We start from the raw sequence: 19,624 nt of genomic DNA on the forward strand, positions 1-19,624 counted from the left end.
CCGGAAAAAAATGTACTGTGACCCTATCTTTTCTTTTGATATTCTCAAAGCATGGTCTGAAAGCTATTTTTTCCTTAAATATTTATTGATTCTATCATTTTGTTTAGTTTCTAATCACAAAATGGTGTTTTTTCCTGTATTATCCATACAAAATATGTCAATTTTTCACGTCCTGTAGCTTGAGAAAATGCGCGGTGACCTATCATTTTTATTATATTTTTCAACATATATCAATAGATACTACGTTTTGGCAAAGTATGAGCAAATTCTATCATTTTTATTTTAGACTTCCATACCACCTTAAAGGGTTGATTGAAGTCACTTTTTACGATTTTTAGATATATGAGTTTGATTTTTTTTTGAATTGCTGATATCTTTCGCCCCTCTTTTGATACGCCTCCATGTTGGTGATTAAGTTAATTTATTTTGACAACATTAAATCGCAGTGGCTTCTGAAAAGCGAATTTGTATTTCATGATTTCACTTTTTTTCATGATTGAACAAGATAAATCATACTCTTTTTTTATAATTTTTTTTTATAATTCATAGCTGATGCCCCTAAATATTTGTAGTTAAATTTATACATTTCACATTTATCTCATTTCGGAAAACTTTTCTAAAAATCAACATTACAAAAATACATTACTCGAAGAAAAATTCAAAACAGAAAGTCTCTCATCAAATGGCCAAATCAAATGCACAAACACATCAAACGAATGGAAAACAGCTATCTAGTTCTTTTTTTGGTACAGGCATTTCCATATATATAAAATGGTGGATTAAAAGTAACGCTAAAACTATATTTTATATACGGAAAAGGGGAAAATAGAAAACAAACACAATAAAAGGTGTATTACTACAAACAAATTTGTTTGTATCTTTACATGTTTATTTGAAGCTGTTCAAATAAAACACAATCTTATTGGATTTATTAAAAATGCAAATAAACTTTACTATACCAAATTTATGAATACTCAACTGTAAACGTTGAAACATGTACCCTTAAAGGCCAGTTCATACAACGCGTGCCGGTTGTAAAATAACACAATCGCTGACTGTAAAACAACGGTTGTCTGATATCAACTATCAAGTGAATCTACGACAGCTTAGCTGTTTCGGTATTAATTACATATCATATTGAATCGCCTTTACAAAATATTTCGCGTTATAATAAAGTCTTTTTTTGTCGTGTCTTGAGTAGAAATGTCATATCAAGAAAATAAGACATTAATAGGATAGAATATAATAAATTTGTAAAAAGTTCGTCAATCTAAATCTAACTTTAAATTGCTTTTAACAGGTGCCCTAGCAGGTGGTTTATGAAGTGACACCCATCTTCACATAACAATTAATGAAAACCATCATAATCAGTCAACGTACACAAACTACATTATCTAAGGTGACAAAATTTATATCTAATTTGCTACATCACTGTATTATATGTTCAAATGGTAAATTATACAAACTTAGTCCGTACAAAGAAACACCAGACATCAAATTTCAAGATCAGCAAGGTGTCATTACAGGGTTTGGCAAGTATATAGAGACAGAAACACTGATGACAGTGCAGAGATATATAGTTTCATAATTTGACAGCTTAACAAATATATTATATCTCAATCTGTTTATTTGTAATACTCCTTTTTGTGTGAAATAAAATCGTGCATAAAGATTAGATCTTTTTATACATGTACTAGTATATGATATCGTATTCATTAGATGATTCAATCGGAATAAACGTATTACAATTCATTTATCAAACGTTGAATTAGATCCAATGTATTCTATAAAAATAATAATATCATTATTATGCATTGTAGTTGTATATACTGGCCGACTTTTTTTTAAACAATTATTTTTGTTGAAAATTAGATTTCTTTATATTCCGCAATAACGAATTGTTATTAAAAGTTATATAAATTTGATTTCGTTTGCTCAATACACAGTTTAGTTTGTTAATTTGTTTTCTGGACTAGTTTCTGTATAGTCTGTTTTCCATGGTTGTGTCTGTCAGGGTTCAAAGTTTAATGGTTTAACATGCTTTTGATGTCTTATTACTTTTCATAATTGCATTGTTGAACCCTAATGTCTTACAAGGGACCAAAACAGACAAGGTAATCAAAAAGATCTCTTACACAAGAAGTAGACAAAAAAGAAAGACAAAGATTCTAAATGGATATTTAAACCAATTCACCCCAATGTGTGGAGCACATCATGCTCCACAATGTATACCCTACTTGCATAAGAAAGCCGTAATGTTAATACTATAAGATGTCAAAAAAGTAATAGTAACCAGTATTAATACTTAGTGAACAATTCTAAAATAAATACATTTGCCCGAAAGGTTGATAAATAAAAAAGTTGTTGTATTGGTTTGCATACTTATAATGGAGTTCATGGAATTAAACATCGGTACTCTACTATTGCTTTAATTAATATGTGTTGCGTGAGTCTATGTTGTCTATGGTTTTTATCTGCATAAGCTTGTATGTAAATATTATAATTATGAACAACAAACAATAGACACCGAAAAACTTACAAATAGTCTATCAGGGATTTCTGTATAAGATTATTTAAGTAAAAACAGTTAATCAGAAAAGAATCTATTTTTTTTGGCAATACAACAACATTGATTAAAACGCATTTAATACTATATCGTTAAAGGATATGACTTACCAATGTTCATTTTAATGTTTTGCTTAATCAAGTACATAAATCTGGTTACTAATTTTACGCGAGTGCCATATCTTTCAAATCGTTAGAGCAGGGGTGAAAGGATGATATCAAACATTTACCACCCAGTTATTGCTCCTTTTGTAGAATTTTATAATACTACAAACTGGACTTTTAATGACATTCAAATCACGTCTTTTGATACGACTTACTAGTAGGATATATTTTTTTTTATCATCACCTTGTTGATATCATTCTTATAACTCTTTGATCATAAAACTTCTGAGTATGAAATAAGAAGCAACGTCAACTTATTGACAGAAATTGACGAACAATGTACATTTGTTCTAAAACAAATATAAACGCATACTAATATATCAATTACCTGAAGTCAATTATGTCCTTGTCATAGACTTTTTGATGTGGACTTTTGAAAGTGGGTTTACTAGTAGCTAAACTCATCAATGTTTGACACATAAGTCAGTATGTCATATGCGAGTTTCGTCAACATAGGACTCGTCTGCGGCACTCACGAGAACTCAAACAGTTTGAAGGTAAAAATTATTCGAGGTTAACGAGCATTGAAAATAAATGTTTCAAAGAATAGGTTAGCAATAAATGCAATAGAAGTATAACGCTGTTCAAAAATCGATTTAACTGGATCCTTTCCGGGTCACATACAAAATTTAGGGCATCACACCACTGTAAGAATAAAATAACGGAACTGCAGAAACACTAAAATGACACAAAATCGAACGCACACATACATACAAACGGAATACTTGATTACGACTGTCATACCTAGTTTGATACTCACACTTTTGTTGTCCAAATTGCAACAAAAATTCATTACTTTTACAAATTCTTTCATTCTTGTTTTATCGGAATTGCCATTGCTGAAATGAGTACTAGTAAGTTTTGCACTCGACCAAGAATGTTTAACTGCTGTCAAAATGTAGAATGTTCAACCGACTTCCTATTACATAGGATGGATTATTTAAGAATGTGAATTGAAACAGTAATTGATCATTTTGTTTTTTAGTATAACAACTTATATTATGTATAATATTTATATTAGTGTTTAGATTTTTAAATATATTGCCCTCCAGCATTTTTTACGAAATATAAATTTAAATGTTGATTGTATCATCTTTATGTTGTTGTTAGAACATACTCACCCCTTCTCGTCCAATGAAAAGTCATTTTTTTTGCCCTCTAATTTTCATAGTACATGGTTTTCCATGCACTATGAAATGCTATACATGAATGACTTTTCATTGTCAGTTAATTATGAAAGTGAACTCTTAATAACTGCACTAATGAAGTGTACAACCACCTGAGGCATTTTCCCTTGGAAAACAGCCTACTGATTAAAGATGAAAGAGCAAACATTATAACAAATTATTTTGAATTTTGCAAATTTTCATAAAATTTCTAATGGTAAACATAATATAAAATAAACAAAAACAATGGGAGTAAGCATGGAGGAAAAATACTATTTATTTGTTATAAACCGGGCATTTGAGGGATTTTTTTTTCTTTCAAGAAAACAATTTCAGACTGCTGATATATAAAACAAAGGATTTTTTTATGGAGAAACACAATAAATGTTAAGTTATCAATAAAAAAGTAAGCATTTCACGTTGAATGGTCTGAATTTAAATGCTTATACAGAGTTTTATATTTATAAAAAAAAATCAAATTTCAAAAAGGGGATTTATATAACATTGTGTTGCTTTTTTAAAATAAAAAAAATCTCAAGATATATTAGTATTAAATTTTACCTGAAGCAGAAGAAAAACAATTTATCCATTCGGTCCTCACAAACGATGTCAGTGCTATTTCATTCCATCCATTGAAATGAGTACCTATGTTTTACATTTGGTTCATTATAAAATGTGAGCTCTTTTTAAGGTTTGAATATTACAATGGGAAAGGCTAATTTTGTAAGGTCACTCGAAAGTGTGAATATGTTCTAAATTGGTCAGACAATACTTGGTCATGTTTTATGAAGATTTAAGCCCTCGGCTTCGCCTTGGGCCTAAATCTTCATAAAACATGACCAAGTATTGTCTAACCTATAAATATTGCATGAGTTCTCTAAATAAAGATATTATTATTATTATTTTATTATTGGTACAATTATTATTTTTTGTAAAAATGCGCATCTGAAGCATTGACAATGAGAAGGTTTATCCCGTTTTGTTGTATATATCATAAAAAATGATTAAGGTATAAAAGAGCTGATCGACCAATTCGTTAATGATCAATGTATGATAAAAATTGAAAATTGTAATATTGTTTATGAAAATAAGAAGATGGAGCAAATGAGACATTTTTTCATCATCAAAGAGCAACGGATAGGGATGAAAACAACTGAAAGGCACTGAATGGCCGTCAACAATAAGCAAATACTATTCCATTTAGTCATTAATTAAAAGCCCAGATTTAACAAAATGTGAAACACTTACAAATACCAAAACTAATAGCTTGATAAATGTCAAAAACAACAAACTAAAAACAAATCAAACAGACAATAACAAACAAAACACACTGTATAATAGGCTCATGACATATTTTCTTATAAAATTATACAATTACAAAACAGCTAACAACAATACTTGTAACCGCAGATTATCAATCAAAAGAAGCAAAATTAAACCATTACGTAACAAGTGTTGAATACGATTTTATCAAAGAGATTGAGCTATTTGTCTCCTTTAACATATGACGAAGTTAACATGTGTTTGAAAGAGAAGTAGTCATCAAAGGAAATAATTATAACAACTCTTGATTCAATGACACTACATGAAGTGTTGACCTTCAGACACTTGTTCATATATTTCTCATAATATCACAATTGATTATTTTAAATGCTACTTTTGTTCTTCTTATTCTATTTTCTTTGTGGTCATGTCCTTGAAAGTTACAATGCAAAATCTATTGAAGGATATGTCATGTTTTTTTGTATAAATTACAACAATTACATGGTCGTTGTAGAGTCATCATGGTTTACTTTTCAGGTAGCTTGGTAGTATTTGCTTTCCTGAATTTAGGTTGCTATTTTGTGTACCCTACTTAAGTCAATGTATCTGAACAGTGTAAATGGACAAAAAATACAGTATCAACTAAACATACTTTCCCAAACAGAGGGATGAATCAGGTCTGGAAAAATATGAAATAATTTTACATACAGGTGAAAATTACTTTTTGAGAATTTTTTTTATTTTGTATTTACTGTGTGAGCAAATACCTAAAAGCACTAGTGACCTTAGGTTTTTAAAGATATTAAAAAAAGTAAACGTTCATGATAAAATATTCAAATTTATTTCTGAATATTATTATGAAAGTACTTCTGTTAACTGTTTATGTGGAATTTTTTGTTAAAAAGTAGTAAAAATTTTAAAAAGGCTACCATAATCCCTTTTGGGCCAGGAAATACTACCGTGCCCCCATTAGTCAAGTATTTAGTCGTTATAAAATCCTTATCACATCAGGATAAAATGAGGCAATTATTTACAACGGCGACAACGGTAGTCTTCATAGTTTTTGCGTTTTACTATAAAAATAGAATTCTCAATTTTCGACACCTTAAAGTGTGAATAAAACTACAAAACACATATGGTGGCGCAGCGTTCTTTATAGAAAAATAGCAATTTTAATGGGTACACACCGAATTAACAACAACAAAAAAAGAAGACAAGAATATAGAAATTAACCATTGCACAATAACACAATGACGGAATGTCTCGGTACTGAGCCAAGTCAGATGGATATTCGCAAAAGTAGACTAAACAGAAAAATTGTAGTACATGTAAGGACAAAAAATAAGAACACTATAACACGTACTTAAGGTAATAATCAACGTCTTGGTCTTGGTCTCTTCCGATAATTTTATTTAGAAAAAGTACAAGATGTTCTTTTTCATAACCCTGATCCATCACAAAAGTTATGGTTCACAACTCTGAGGAGCAGCTACATGCTCTTGAATACTGAATGAGATTGTAAATGTATAATCTGCAATCGGTTAAGTCTTGTATATTGCTACTAATGTTTGGAAAATTGATGATTCAAACTTAAAGTCGTCTTGTTTGTCATAAACTCTGGTACTGAGATGACAGCTTATGTCAAATGTCAAAAGTCTAAAATGATGCAGAAGAAAACCGTGTCTTTTGTTTGTTTAACTTGCTAGTTCTGGAAAATATAATTATGGAACCGAATCAGAAATGTTTGGATTGTTGATATGTTATTGGAAAGAACATCTTCAATATTTCTTGAAATTAGATTATCAGTCTTCTTTGATCTTCTTGTTTTTAGACAAGTGTCTGAAGGAATTTCGCACTGTAATGGAAATAAGAAGAGGTTGGCAAGGAGAGGCGCACTGTTCGTCTCATATAAATGATTGCACAAGACAGGTTTTAATGAAGAATTGTCTTATCGTCGGACTTTTGTTTTATACGTTCTGTAGCCATTATTACATACCAAGTACAATCACGAGGCCCACTATGAAATCACTTATTCATGATTGCTACAGTATTTGCTAATGTCAAAGATTATTGACTTTTTCTTAGCATATATCACCATGCTCAGTTCTGCCGTAATTTCATATAGACGTGACCAGGCATTATCAGTGACAACACACACTTGTTATGAGGAGAAGTAATCGGCGATTTCACATTATGTGGGGAGACATTTGCAACAAACTTTCGTCGTAGGTAGATTGTATCAAGAAAGGGGAATAGTACGATAAACGTATTATCAGGCTTCTCTTTTATTTGAACAATTTTACACCTCTTATAGCGTGTTACACGACCAGAAAATCCTTAGATAAGCATTATCTATAATACTAGTATTTTTTTTACTTAACGAGTTGTTTTTATATAAAACTTATAATTGCTGCTCGATGTTCGTTTTAATGTACAATAAATAGTAAGTTGTATTTACTTTCACGGAAATTGCTTTGATCATAATATTCTATTCATTATTGACGTTATTAAAATGACCGACACACATATATTGTTTAACATAGAAAATTATATGAAATAATTGAAAAATCAATAGGTTCAAAGACAAATGCAAATAGGAATATATACCATGTCTAAAACTGAGGTCTGTTCTGTGTAGAACAAATGAAGTGTGAAATGTAACCAACTCTGAAGACCTTCAAAACGAATTTCATGATATTGTATTCTTAAATGTAAAATTATACGTCTCTTGCGAATAGTTCTATCTAAATACTTTTAAAACATAAGCACAATATCATTACCACTGACATATTTATGTTTGACAATATATCCATACAATAAAATAGGACAATACACTCACAATATACGTTTAAGTTACATATATTAAACCATCAAAATTAATAATTCTTATCAATTGAGTAATCGAAATGCTTATCTTTTGGTCTATATTCTGTTAAGTATGGACATAATATAAAATATGTTACAAGGCCCTTTCGTTTAAAAAAATAAATGCCATGTCATTGATAAATTACGCAAAAGAAAATTATTAAATAAAGATAAAATTGATTATTTCACTTTTTTTATTTATTTTTATTCAACAACAAATTGCACTTTCTGCTGTTAACAATATACATCACTAGTCTAGCATTCCAGTGAAGTGTCCCTGTTTGATAATACCAGAAATCCAGGGTTGTTATCTGGTAAGCATCATTATATATCAACATTAGTTTTAACAGCTAAATTATAAAATTATCAGCAGTGAAATAAACTAGAGGCTCTAAAGAGCCTGTGTCGCTCACCTTGGTCTTGTGCATATTAAACAATGGACACGGATAAATTCATGACATAATTGTGTTTTGGTGATAGTGATGTGTATGTAGATCTTACTTTACTGAACATTCTTGTTGCTACAATTATCTCTATCTATAATGAACTTGGCCCAGTAATTACAGTGGAAAATATTTTCTAACCAGGTGCTCCGCAAGGGCGCAGCTTTATACGACCGCAGAGGTCGAACCCTGAACAGTTGGGGCAAGTATGGACAAAACATTCAAGTGTGATACAGCTCTGAATTTGGATTGTGATCAAATTTTTGACATTACATGGTTTTTTTTTACACAAAACAAATGACAAGATTTTACAAATCAATTAAAGATTTCTTCTTCAAACTTTTTAAATCTAAAATTAAATAGTCGACACAGCATAGGTTTCTGACACAGAATGAATGTGGTTCAATGAACTTAAAATGGTTTTTTTTGCCTTTGAGCAATTCACTATGCTGTTGAATATTAATCCTCTCAAAAAAATGTTTGAAGAAATTTTCTTTTTATTTATGAAATCTGAAATGAGAAAAATTTAACCCCCCCCCTTTATTTTCACATCCCCGTTTCCCTTTTTCCAAAACTGATATCAATTTAAATTTCTAATGGAGTTTGCAACAATAACTACTCTTTTAAATACATCATAAAATATTAAAATGTAAAATAAAGTGCTTGTTATCACTGAATGGTAAAGATTGGTTGGTAGTAAAAGTGAATATACATTGTTTATTGTATAAAACAATAAAAAAAACTTCATCAGCAACATTTTATATTGGCAAATTTCCAATGAAGTTATTTACATAAAGTTATTGGCAAATAAAAATAGAAAATGACATCATAGTCATGTCTGGCAAATGTCCAACATACATTATCTAAAAACATTTTAGATAAGATAAGGAAAAAAAGCTTCATCAGCAACATTTTATATTGGCAAATTTCCAATGAAGTTACTTACATAAAGTTATTGGCAAATAAAAATAGAAAATGACATCATAGTCATGTCTGGCAAATTTCCAACTTATATTATCAACTACTATTCTATACAAAGAAAGATAACTCCAATTGAAAATTAATTGGTATGGCACAATATTGTGCAATTAGATATTTCTTGCTATTGTGCAATACTGTGCAATTGAAAATTTCTTGCTATTGCACAATACTTGATATGGAATCCTGATTTGGACCAACTTGAAAACTGGGCCCATAATCAAAAATCAAAGTACATATTTAGATAAAGCATATCAAATAAGCCCAAGAATTCAATTTTTGTTAAAATCAAACTTAGTTTAATTTTCGACCCTTTGGACCTTTATGTAGACCAATTTGAAAACTGGACCAAAAATTAAGAATCTACATACACAGTTAGATTTGGCATATCAAAGAACCCATTTATTCAATTTTTGATGAAATCAAACAAAGTTTAATTTTGGACCCCCATTTGGACCAACTTGAAAACTAGGCCAATAATTAAAAATGTAAGTACATTTTTAAATTCAGCATATCAAAGAACCCCAAGGATTCAATTTTTGTTAAAATCAAACTAAGTTTAATTTTGGACCCTTTGGACCTTAATGTAGACCAATTTGAAAACGGGACCAAAAACTAAGAATCTACATACATAGTTAGATTCGGCATATCAAAGAAGCCAATTATTCAATTTTTGATAAAATCACACAAAGTTCAATTTTGGACCCTTTGGACCCCATATTCCTAAACTGTTGGGACAAAAACTCCCAAAATCAAACCCAACCTTCCTTTTATGGTCATAAACCTTGTGTTTAAATTTCATAGATTTCTATTTACTTATACTAAAGTTATTGTGCGAAAACCAAGAATAATGCTTATTTGGGCCCTTTTTTGGCCCTTAATTCCTAAACTGTTAAAACCAAAACTCCCAAAATCAATCCCAACCTTCCTTTTGTGGTCATAAACCTTTTGTCAAAATTTCATAGTTTTCTATTCACTTAAACTAAAGTTATTGTGCGAAAACCAAGAAAATGCTTATTTGGGCCCTTTGTGGCCCCTAATTCCTAAAATGTTGGGACCAAAACTCCCAAAATCAATTCCAACCTTTCTTTTGTGGTCATAAACCTTGTGTTAAAATTTCATTGATTTCTATTCACTTTTACTAAAGTTAGAGTGCGAAAACTAAAAGTATTCGGACGACGACGACGACGACGCAGACGACGACGACGACGCCAACGTGATAGCAATATACGACCAAAAAATTAAAATTTTTGCGGTCGTATAAAAATTAACAAAAATTTATGAAAAATGTTAAAAATTAACTATAAAAGGATTAATAACTCCTTAAGGGGTCAATTGACTATTTTGGTCATGTAAAACTTATTTGTAGATCTTATTTTGCTGAACGTTATTGCTGTATACAGTTTATCTCTATCTATAATAATATTCAAGATAATAACAAAAAACGGCAAAATTTCCTTAAAATTATCAATTCAGGACATTAACCTAACAACGGGTTATCCGATCCATGTGAAAACATCAGGGCAAATAGATCTTGACCTGATAAACAATTAAACCCTGTCAGATTTTCTCTTAATGCTTCGGTTTTTGAGTTATAAGCCAAAAACTGCATTTTACCCCTATGTTATATTATTAGCCGTGGCAGCCATTTTGGTTGATTGGCCAGGTCACGCCACACATTTTTTAAACAAGTTACCCCAATGATGACTGTGGCCAAGTTTAGTTTAATTTGGCCAAGTAGTTTCAGAGAAGAAGATTTTTGTAAAAGATTACTAAGATTTACGAAAAAATGGTTAAAAATTGACTATAAAGGGCAATAACTCCTTCAGGGGTCAACTGACCATTTTGGTAATGCTGACTTATTTGTAAATCTTACTTTGCTGAACATTATTGCTGTTTACAGTTTATCTCTATCTATAATAATATTCAAGATAATAACCAAAAACAGCAAAATTTCCTTAAAATTACCAATTCAGGGGCAGCAACCCAACAACAGGTTGTCCGATTTATCTGAAAATTTCAGGACAGATAGATCTTGACCTGATAAACACTTAAACCCTGTCAGATTTGCTCTAAATGCTTTGGTTTTTGAGTTATAAGCCAAAAACTGCATTTTACCCCTATGTTCTATTTTTAGCCATGTCGGCCATTTTGGTTGGTTGACCGGGTTACGCCACACATTTTTTAAACTAGATATCTCAAAGATGATTGTGGCCAAGTTTGGATTAATTTGGCCCAGTAGTTTCAGAGGAGAAGATTTTTGTAAAAGATTACTAAGATTTAGGAAAGGGTTAAAAATTGACTATAAAGGTCAATAACTCCTAAAGGGGTCAACTGATAATTTATGAAGATGGAAAGTTAAACATGACGTCGATATATGTCTTTTGAATTAAGAGAGAGGCGAAAGATACATAATGAAATTTCAAACTCATAAGTCGAAAACAATACAGACAACGCCATGGCTAAAATAAACAAAATCAAACAGGCGAACAATAGTTCACAAAACACAACATATAAATCTAAAGACTGAGCAACACGAACCCCTTCAAAATCTTGGGGTAATAGTAGGTCTCTGGATTGGAAGACAGATTCTAGACAAACCAGGCAATAAGTCTAATTTGATAAGTCATATTCGGGGAAGATTGGACGGGATTGTAGGAACGATAATTGGAACATTTCGCTATCATCTGTAAAAAGGATATTCTACAACAATTAAACAAATCGTGAAGGCACGAGGTCTCACTTATTACCGAATAAACAAATTAGCGAAAAGAAGAATAGTTCAGCAACAAGAAGTGTAAATAGTAAGCAAAGGATATGTATATAAATTCAGTTAACAGCATAGTATATAGATATTAATTTAGCTTTCTTGTCGCTGATTTTTTCTTCTTGTCGCTAATGTTTTCTTCTGATCGCTTAATAGTAAGACCGATGGCGTCCGTAAAATTTACGACGGAAGATGTCACCTTCACCTCTTCCAACTATTGGTTTAATAATAAGTGTTCACTGCTAATTAAGTTTAAAACTACTTAAGTAACATATACATGCAATACGTTATTTCCGGAATACATTTTTTAGTTGAATCTGTCATGTGACTTTATTCTCCACGTATTGTGAATGTATGCATCATCACTTCCAATACAAGTTGAGCAAACTGGTGAAAAAAGTTTGATTTGATACCCTCCTTTATTCGTACGGAAATCAAGTTTATCTTTACATATCTTATTTCTAATCTACCCTACAGAATGCCGAACGTCGGTGTTTTTCTCATGGATTTCCATCTTCCACCACCAATAAACGCCGCCAAGAGGTAACCATTATTGCTATGGGTTTACTTAAGGCAACAGTACTGTACAGCTGTTGAAAAGTAATAAATCGATTGAGAGGGAAAAAATCTGGGTTATTCACTAAAAGCGAGAAAAACACATCAATTTTAAGAGGAAATCGAAGGAACAACAGGAACACTGAATTGCAACAAAAGGAAAAGCCAACATACATAGAAACGAACTATTTGATAACAACGGTCATATTCCTGACTTGGAACAAGACAATTTAAGAACAAATGGTGGGTTGAACATGGTTGTATTGCCAGTCAAATCGACCGGTTATATTACATGTTACAAAATTCGCTAAAATAACTATACTACGTGACAGAAATACAACACAAACACACGCAAGAATACTCATTACAGAGAAATGCACAAACAAATAATGTTATAGTTGGCATAACATGTAAACCAAAGAACAACAATGCATATGTGTCATCAATGACATACAGCACAGGCAGACAGTGACGAACGTATGTAACGAATCTTTCATCTTAAACTATATACAATTATTTCCACAATACTAGTCCAAACACTAATTAATCAAATTTTTCCATTCGATGGAGTTGTTTTGCAGCAGACGGGCACAAATGAGGCGACCTTTTGTCGAATAGTTCTTCTTTAACAGGCATTGCAAGCCTTTGAAAGCCGTATCAACTTGGAAAGTTGAGAATACCGCGGGAGTTCATACGTCGAGTTTTACCGATTTGTATCTTGAAGGTCTCGTTTCAAGAGGGCATACGCAAATTCCGAATTCCTTCATATAATTAAAAGTTGCTACCTACAAGCTAACATAAGCATACACTCATCCCTTCGAAGGGTTTTTAAAGGGCGCAAACATACTTTGTTTTACCGTTTCACAAGGTCATCTTCATTTTCTATGTTTTGACATCCCAAAAAACGCGAGTTCATATGTTAAAAAAAATCCTTAAAGTAAAGATTTCCAATCAAAACGAATCACACGAACTTCATTATTTCAACATAAACTAAAACAGTTTTGTATTGATCTTCCTACATGTATAAGTAAACTAAATAATACTTGAAGGAAAAGTTAACATAAGTTTATGACGTAGCTTATTATCATAGATTTGACGTATCTTATTAATGCGACAATGATTAATCAATAAAAAATACTTTTACCTAAAAAAATTGGCAAAACTTGACATTTTCAAATGTCAAAAAGTGAACCGTGTCAAACTGTCAAAACTCTAACAAGTCAGACAATTTGATAACTTAAGTATTTAAACTCAATCTGTGATATCGGTCACTAATGAAAGAGACATGGTTTAATTCAGGTAGAGGTTATATACATATGCTATGCTTTACTTTCAACAAAAAGGTAAAACATCATACGATTTTAAGATTATTTTTTTTCTTTGTGTATTTTTATTTTGACTGTGGGACACTTGTTGAGAGGGGTCATAATTAATAAATCTATCGACGGTGGAGTTTTGATTCATAAATATAAGAAGATGTGGTATGAATGCCAATGCGACACTTCTCCATCCAAGTCACAATTTGTAAAAGTAAACATTTATAGGTCAAAGTACCTATTTTATCCAATGAATTCTTAAAAAAATATAACACCACAAGAAGTTCGATTCAAATAAAATTGAGAATGGAAATTGGGAATGTGTCAAAGAGACAACAACCCGACCATAGAACAGACAACAACAGAAGGTCACCAACAGCTCTTAAATGCAGCGAGAAATTCCCGCACCCGGAGGCGTCCTTCAGCTTGCCCCTAAACAAATATATATACTAGTTCATTGATAAGAACGCAATACTAAACTCCAAATTGTACACAAGAAAATAAAATTAAAAATGATACAAGACTAACAAAGGCCAGAGGATCCTGACTTGGGACAGGCGCAAAAATGCGGCGGGGTTAAACATGTTTTATGAGATCTCAACCCCCATACCTCTAACCAATGTAGAAAAGTAACGCATAACAATACGCACATTAAAATCCAGTTCAATAGAAGTTGGAGTCTGATGTCAGAAGATGTAACCAAAGAAAATATACAAAATGACAATAATACATAAATAACAACAGACAACTAGCATTTAACTAACATGCCAGCTCCAGACTTCAATTAAACTGATTGAAAGATTATTTATTCATCATATGAATATCAGGCACAATCCTTCCCGTTAGGGGTTTAGTATCATGCCAACATAACATATATGAGAAGGACACAACCCGTGTCATGCCAACAACTGTTTTTAAATAAATGTGTTTAGTGTCTATGCAAAGACCCTATACGTGAATCAATACTAACGCCAAAATATGCAATCTTTAATGACCTGACAACAGTATCGTAAATATATCCCTTCTTAATAAGTCTATTTAAAGGTTTTGTTAGCTTCTGAGGTGAATGCTGACATTTTTATGCTTTATAAAGAATATTCAGTAAAAAATTGAAAGTAAAATACCTGAACGACACGAAGTCTGCATATTGAGCTATATTTACGAATGATGTCCTTATACCGATGATAAAATTTAGTAAATGTTTTGACTAGTTTGTGATATCGAAAACCCTGGTGTAATAATTTTTCAGTAATACATAAATTTCTCTCGTGAAAATCGTTAAAAGTATTTGTAAATGCAGCTATTAAGTGTGAAAGTGACTGTTAAAGTAATAAAACCCATTCATAGGTGGTGTGCTCTCATTCATAAATATTGTACTGACTTTGTCTTACAATAGTATACCTCCGACGAAACAAAACAATTGCATTGTTTTGAGTTCAAACTGCAAACATGGGTGTAAATATTTACCTTCTAACAATTTGTGTTTTTCGCGACTTTAAGATGAAAATAACAATAAACCATCGATTTAATATCATTTTCATTACCAATGCAAATATGTTTAACGCTTGCTTGAGAGTGCTTTTTTGGATTCTAGATAATCAATTTTCCGTATATCCATAGAATGGGAAAAATTAATTATGAGAATGATATAACATCAACACGACTATTCTGTGTTTTAAAAAAATTAAAGTTGTATACCAAAACATCCTAAACTTTCATTATCAAGTGATGTTATCGATCAGTAATTAGTTTGTATTTTGTTTTAGTTTTTTTTTTAAACTATCTTCAGTTTAATGTTCCTCCTTTTTTTCATTGTTTATCTATCATTATCTTATTATGCCACTATTTTTATGAAAACAGGATACGTGGCGTTTACAAAATATTTGCCAACACGATAGCCACTGACGAAGACAAATATATTGAAACGACATTCATTACAAACTCGTACAATCATCCATAATGTTTCATAATTTGTAATTTCATAAGATTCAGAAATCCCTTTAAATTGATTTTGCAATCATGTTTACTTCTATAATTTTTTACGCTGCAATGAAGAGTAACGGTAACAGTAGCTATATACTTCATTAATCAGAATTTCGATCTCTTTCTTCATAGATAAATGACAATATAGATGTAAAAAGATCGATGGTGATCATTAATAGAGTTGAAAAAAAAAACAAGATTTTAGTAGCAACAATAAACAAATAAAGTACATTGACTCGTTTTCAGTATATATTCGAGCACTATTGTTATACAATATTTTATAACAATGCTTTATCTTCTTTTTCCTGGTTTTATCGCATAACATTTCTAAGTTTCCTATATGTGTTTCTGCCTCCTACAATAATGTGATCTCTTCGTAATATCTTTTTTTAATTTTGAGAGGAAAATAGTCATGAACACATAGTCAATGACGTTTGATCGTGTTTTTTTGTAGATGAGGAACGAAAAATACAAGAGGGAGAGTTGTTGATATATGCCATTGTGGTTTGCAAATTTCCACCTTTCGTGAAAGTCTTGAAGGAAAATTGTGCATGTGTAAACACAACGGTAAAAAATAAAATAATTCTTCACTTTAGATATTTGTGTTCCTTACAACTGCAAAAACGTATGAATTAGAAATGAAGTGATAAAACAGATATTGTGCAAAGTAAAAATTGAAATCTCAACAAAACCTCGAAGACTTCCAATTATCAAATGATTACATCCAAGTATTATAGTAGTTTTGAGAGAGACGTCTATGCAATGTACGTATAAGTAGATAGATGAAAAATGTATAAATAAATAAATAAAACTGTAGATGAATAAAGAAATAAATAAATGAATAAGGATGACAAAATAGTTTTGGGAATGTTAATGTCTTCTCCAAAGGTTATCAATGTTGAATATTTTGCACAATAGAGCAAATTACAGTTAATGAGAGAGTTAGTAAACGATGAGATTGAAACTTACCAAACTTGTGCTGATGATACGTAAAATCAAAACGAAAATAACCGATCTAAGATCTGTATGCATTTTGTTACACTGCCGTTTGTTCAGTAATTTTAAAGACTAAATCGCTGTATTCCATCTATTTTATACCAAGACGATTTCATGTAAATTTTTCAAGTCAATCGTTGCTTCATCTAGATTGGTTCCAATAGGAAATCAAAAACTGTAACTGAAAAGAGAAGGCGGTATTTAATTTTTATACCTTATTAAAAACATTTATTTCATTTTTACGTAACAATTTTAACAAATAAGATTGTATTTTACGATATATGTTAGAAAACTATTCTAATAAAAACTATCAATTCATCTTATCGATTTAATGAAATTTAAAAGTTTCGAGTTATTTTGTCAAATATTTGATATTTGCATTTATGAATAGATGTATCTCTTCTATGGTTGATTTATCACGATCTTTTAATATTTTGTTTTCTAAATCAAATATGAAATATTGAATTATGTTCACTTTAGTGTAATATTAGAGTAGACTAACTGTATACCACCATCTTGGATTATACAATATCAGTAATCAATTGGTCTATGTCTTTGACTATATCTTCAAATATTGTGACATATTTGCAATTTACGTGTAATTACGGTTTTTTTTATATGAGGAAAATAGTTGATTTATTGCATTATGAAAAATGTTTGAATCAAAACTACATATTTATATTTCAGATTGATTAGTTAATTTTTCCTTTTAAGGGGAAATAACTCTTATAGTAGTTTTTATACCGGTTTGATAGTGATTTATTTTTTATTCTAGCAAGAAAACGAGTTCGGCTTCTTAAAGCTCTTTAAAAAACCTTCACATTTCATTTTTTTTTAAATCTACTTTTTTAGACGTCGCATGCTATCGTTCCTGAAATTTTACTGTATCACTTGATTTTTCGTCTGTTGATATATAATGTGGCTGTTTTATGTATGAAGTTACTGAAAAAGACGTGCATAATGATATACCACAGATATACGAATTGTTTTCTAAGAAATGAGATATCCATAAATTTGTATGCAAAATGGGAGTAAGTAATTTGGCTAAATTTACTTTATATTTATACTTGAAAACACGCTCTTGATCACAAAAATCTTGTGAACAAACTAGTTCACGTCCATCTTTTTAATTGTGTATGGTTTAAACTACTGCAAAATTAACTTTAAAATGATGTAAAACTGTTACTTATAAATTTTACCAAATTTTTTGACAAGTTTAAAACCCCTTATTATTATTATGAATCAGAAACTAGATTTATTTTGTATTGGATTAGAAGTTGTCAATTTTTTCAAGTGAACGCAGTTCATACTGTATATTTGTATTCTTCATAAAGTGTACAGCTTCATACAAAAGTTATAAATAATTATTTCATATACATCAGTTTTAATCAAATATATGTTATAATTCAAATAATGTTATAAGGTCATATGGAATCTTTAATATTAATATTAAATGAGCCATGAACGAATTGGTACGTGCTGTTTTCTTCGTGAACGTTTTCTCATTTTACATCAAACAGTCAGTTTTAAAGTTTTTATAATAGCCTTTCACAGCATGGTTCCGCTTGTCAACTTTTTGCAGTCATATTTATTGTCTATGAATTAATTTAAACCAGAAACAATTGCTAAATGCACTCAGTCATTTACTCTGATATTATTAAAAAAAAAATATGCATGTGTAATGAATGATCAGAACAGATTTTAATTTAAAAAAATACGATTTTTTTTCTGTTTCTAAAGTACTAGAATAGTATATCAACAGGCTCTTAATTCATATCATGCATAAACCTGCATATGCGAGTTCTAATGAATAGAGATGAAATAGGATACAATAACACAACAAGAAAAAACTACAAGAAAACATTCAAAGGTATATATTTATCTTATCTCCTATACATTTCTAAGAATATGATTATTTAAAAGCGTCAGCGTGTATATTTCATATTAGGTAAGTAGGGAGGCGGGGCTTTTTTTATACACGGTTATTAGTGGCGTTATGTCCCTTTATATTCCATATAAGGTTAGAAGGTAGGCGGGGCATATTTCACACACGGTTAGTAGTAGTGCTACGTCTCTTTATAAAAACAAAACGGTACTGAGAAAAAATCTTAAAGGTTTCAATAGACGAAGAAATTGATGATTAGGATTAAAATAAATTCATAAAAAACACATTTAAACCTAACAAGTTGTTATTGTTGGCATCTGTTTTTGTAGGATCAGTGGAAGTAGTTTCTTAATGCTAACAGTATTGAGGACTTGCTCATTTTGATAGATCACTAGTCTAAATTTCACACGTTAAGATAGTCGGTAAGATAAATTCGTTACATAGTGTGCTAGTGACGTAATACGATATATGTGGGGTCAGTAAATTCCATATGGGTATTCGGACTTCGCTCTCACCCCATATGGAATTTACTGACCCCATATATACCGTATGAGATCACTAGCACACTAAGTAACTTATGTTATCATACCTCCTATACATTTCTAGGAATATGATTGGTTAAAATCGTCATCTGTGTATAACGTGTATATTTGATATTAGGTTAGTAGGGAGGCGGG

General features: G+C 30.7%; 1 protein-coding gene across 2 annotated transcripts in view; it reads right to left on the bottom strand.

The window, feature by feature from the left end:
* LOC139517927 (A disintegrin and metalloproteinase with thrombospondin motifs 16-like) overlaps positions 1-19,624 on the bottom strand; it is an 81,087-nt gene that overhangs the window by 50,887 nt on the left and 10,576 nt on the right. For both annotated transcript variants that reach the window (XM_071309479.1, XM_071309478.1), the window contains exon 2: positions 17,036-17,243. In XM_071309479.1, the coding sequence (XP_071165580.1) occupies positions 17,036-17,098 (63 nt within the window). In that variant the 5' untranslated portion in view covers positions 17,099-17,243. The remainder of the gene's footprint in view (positions 1-17,035; positions 17,244-19,624) is intronic.

The sequence above is a fragment of the Mytilus edulis genome, chromosome 3 (genome assembly GCF_963676685.1).
Source record: "Mytilus edulis chromosome 3, xbMytEdul2.2, whole genome shotgun sequence".
NCBI lineage: Eukaryota > Metazoa > Mollusca > Bivalvia > Mytilida > Mytilidae > Mytilus > Mytilus edulis.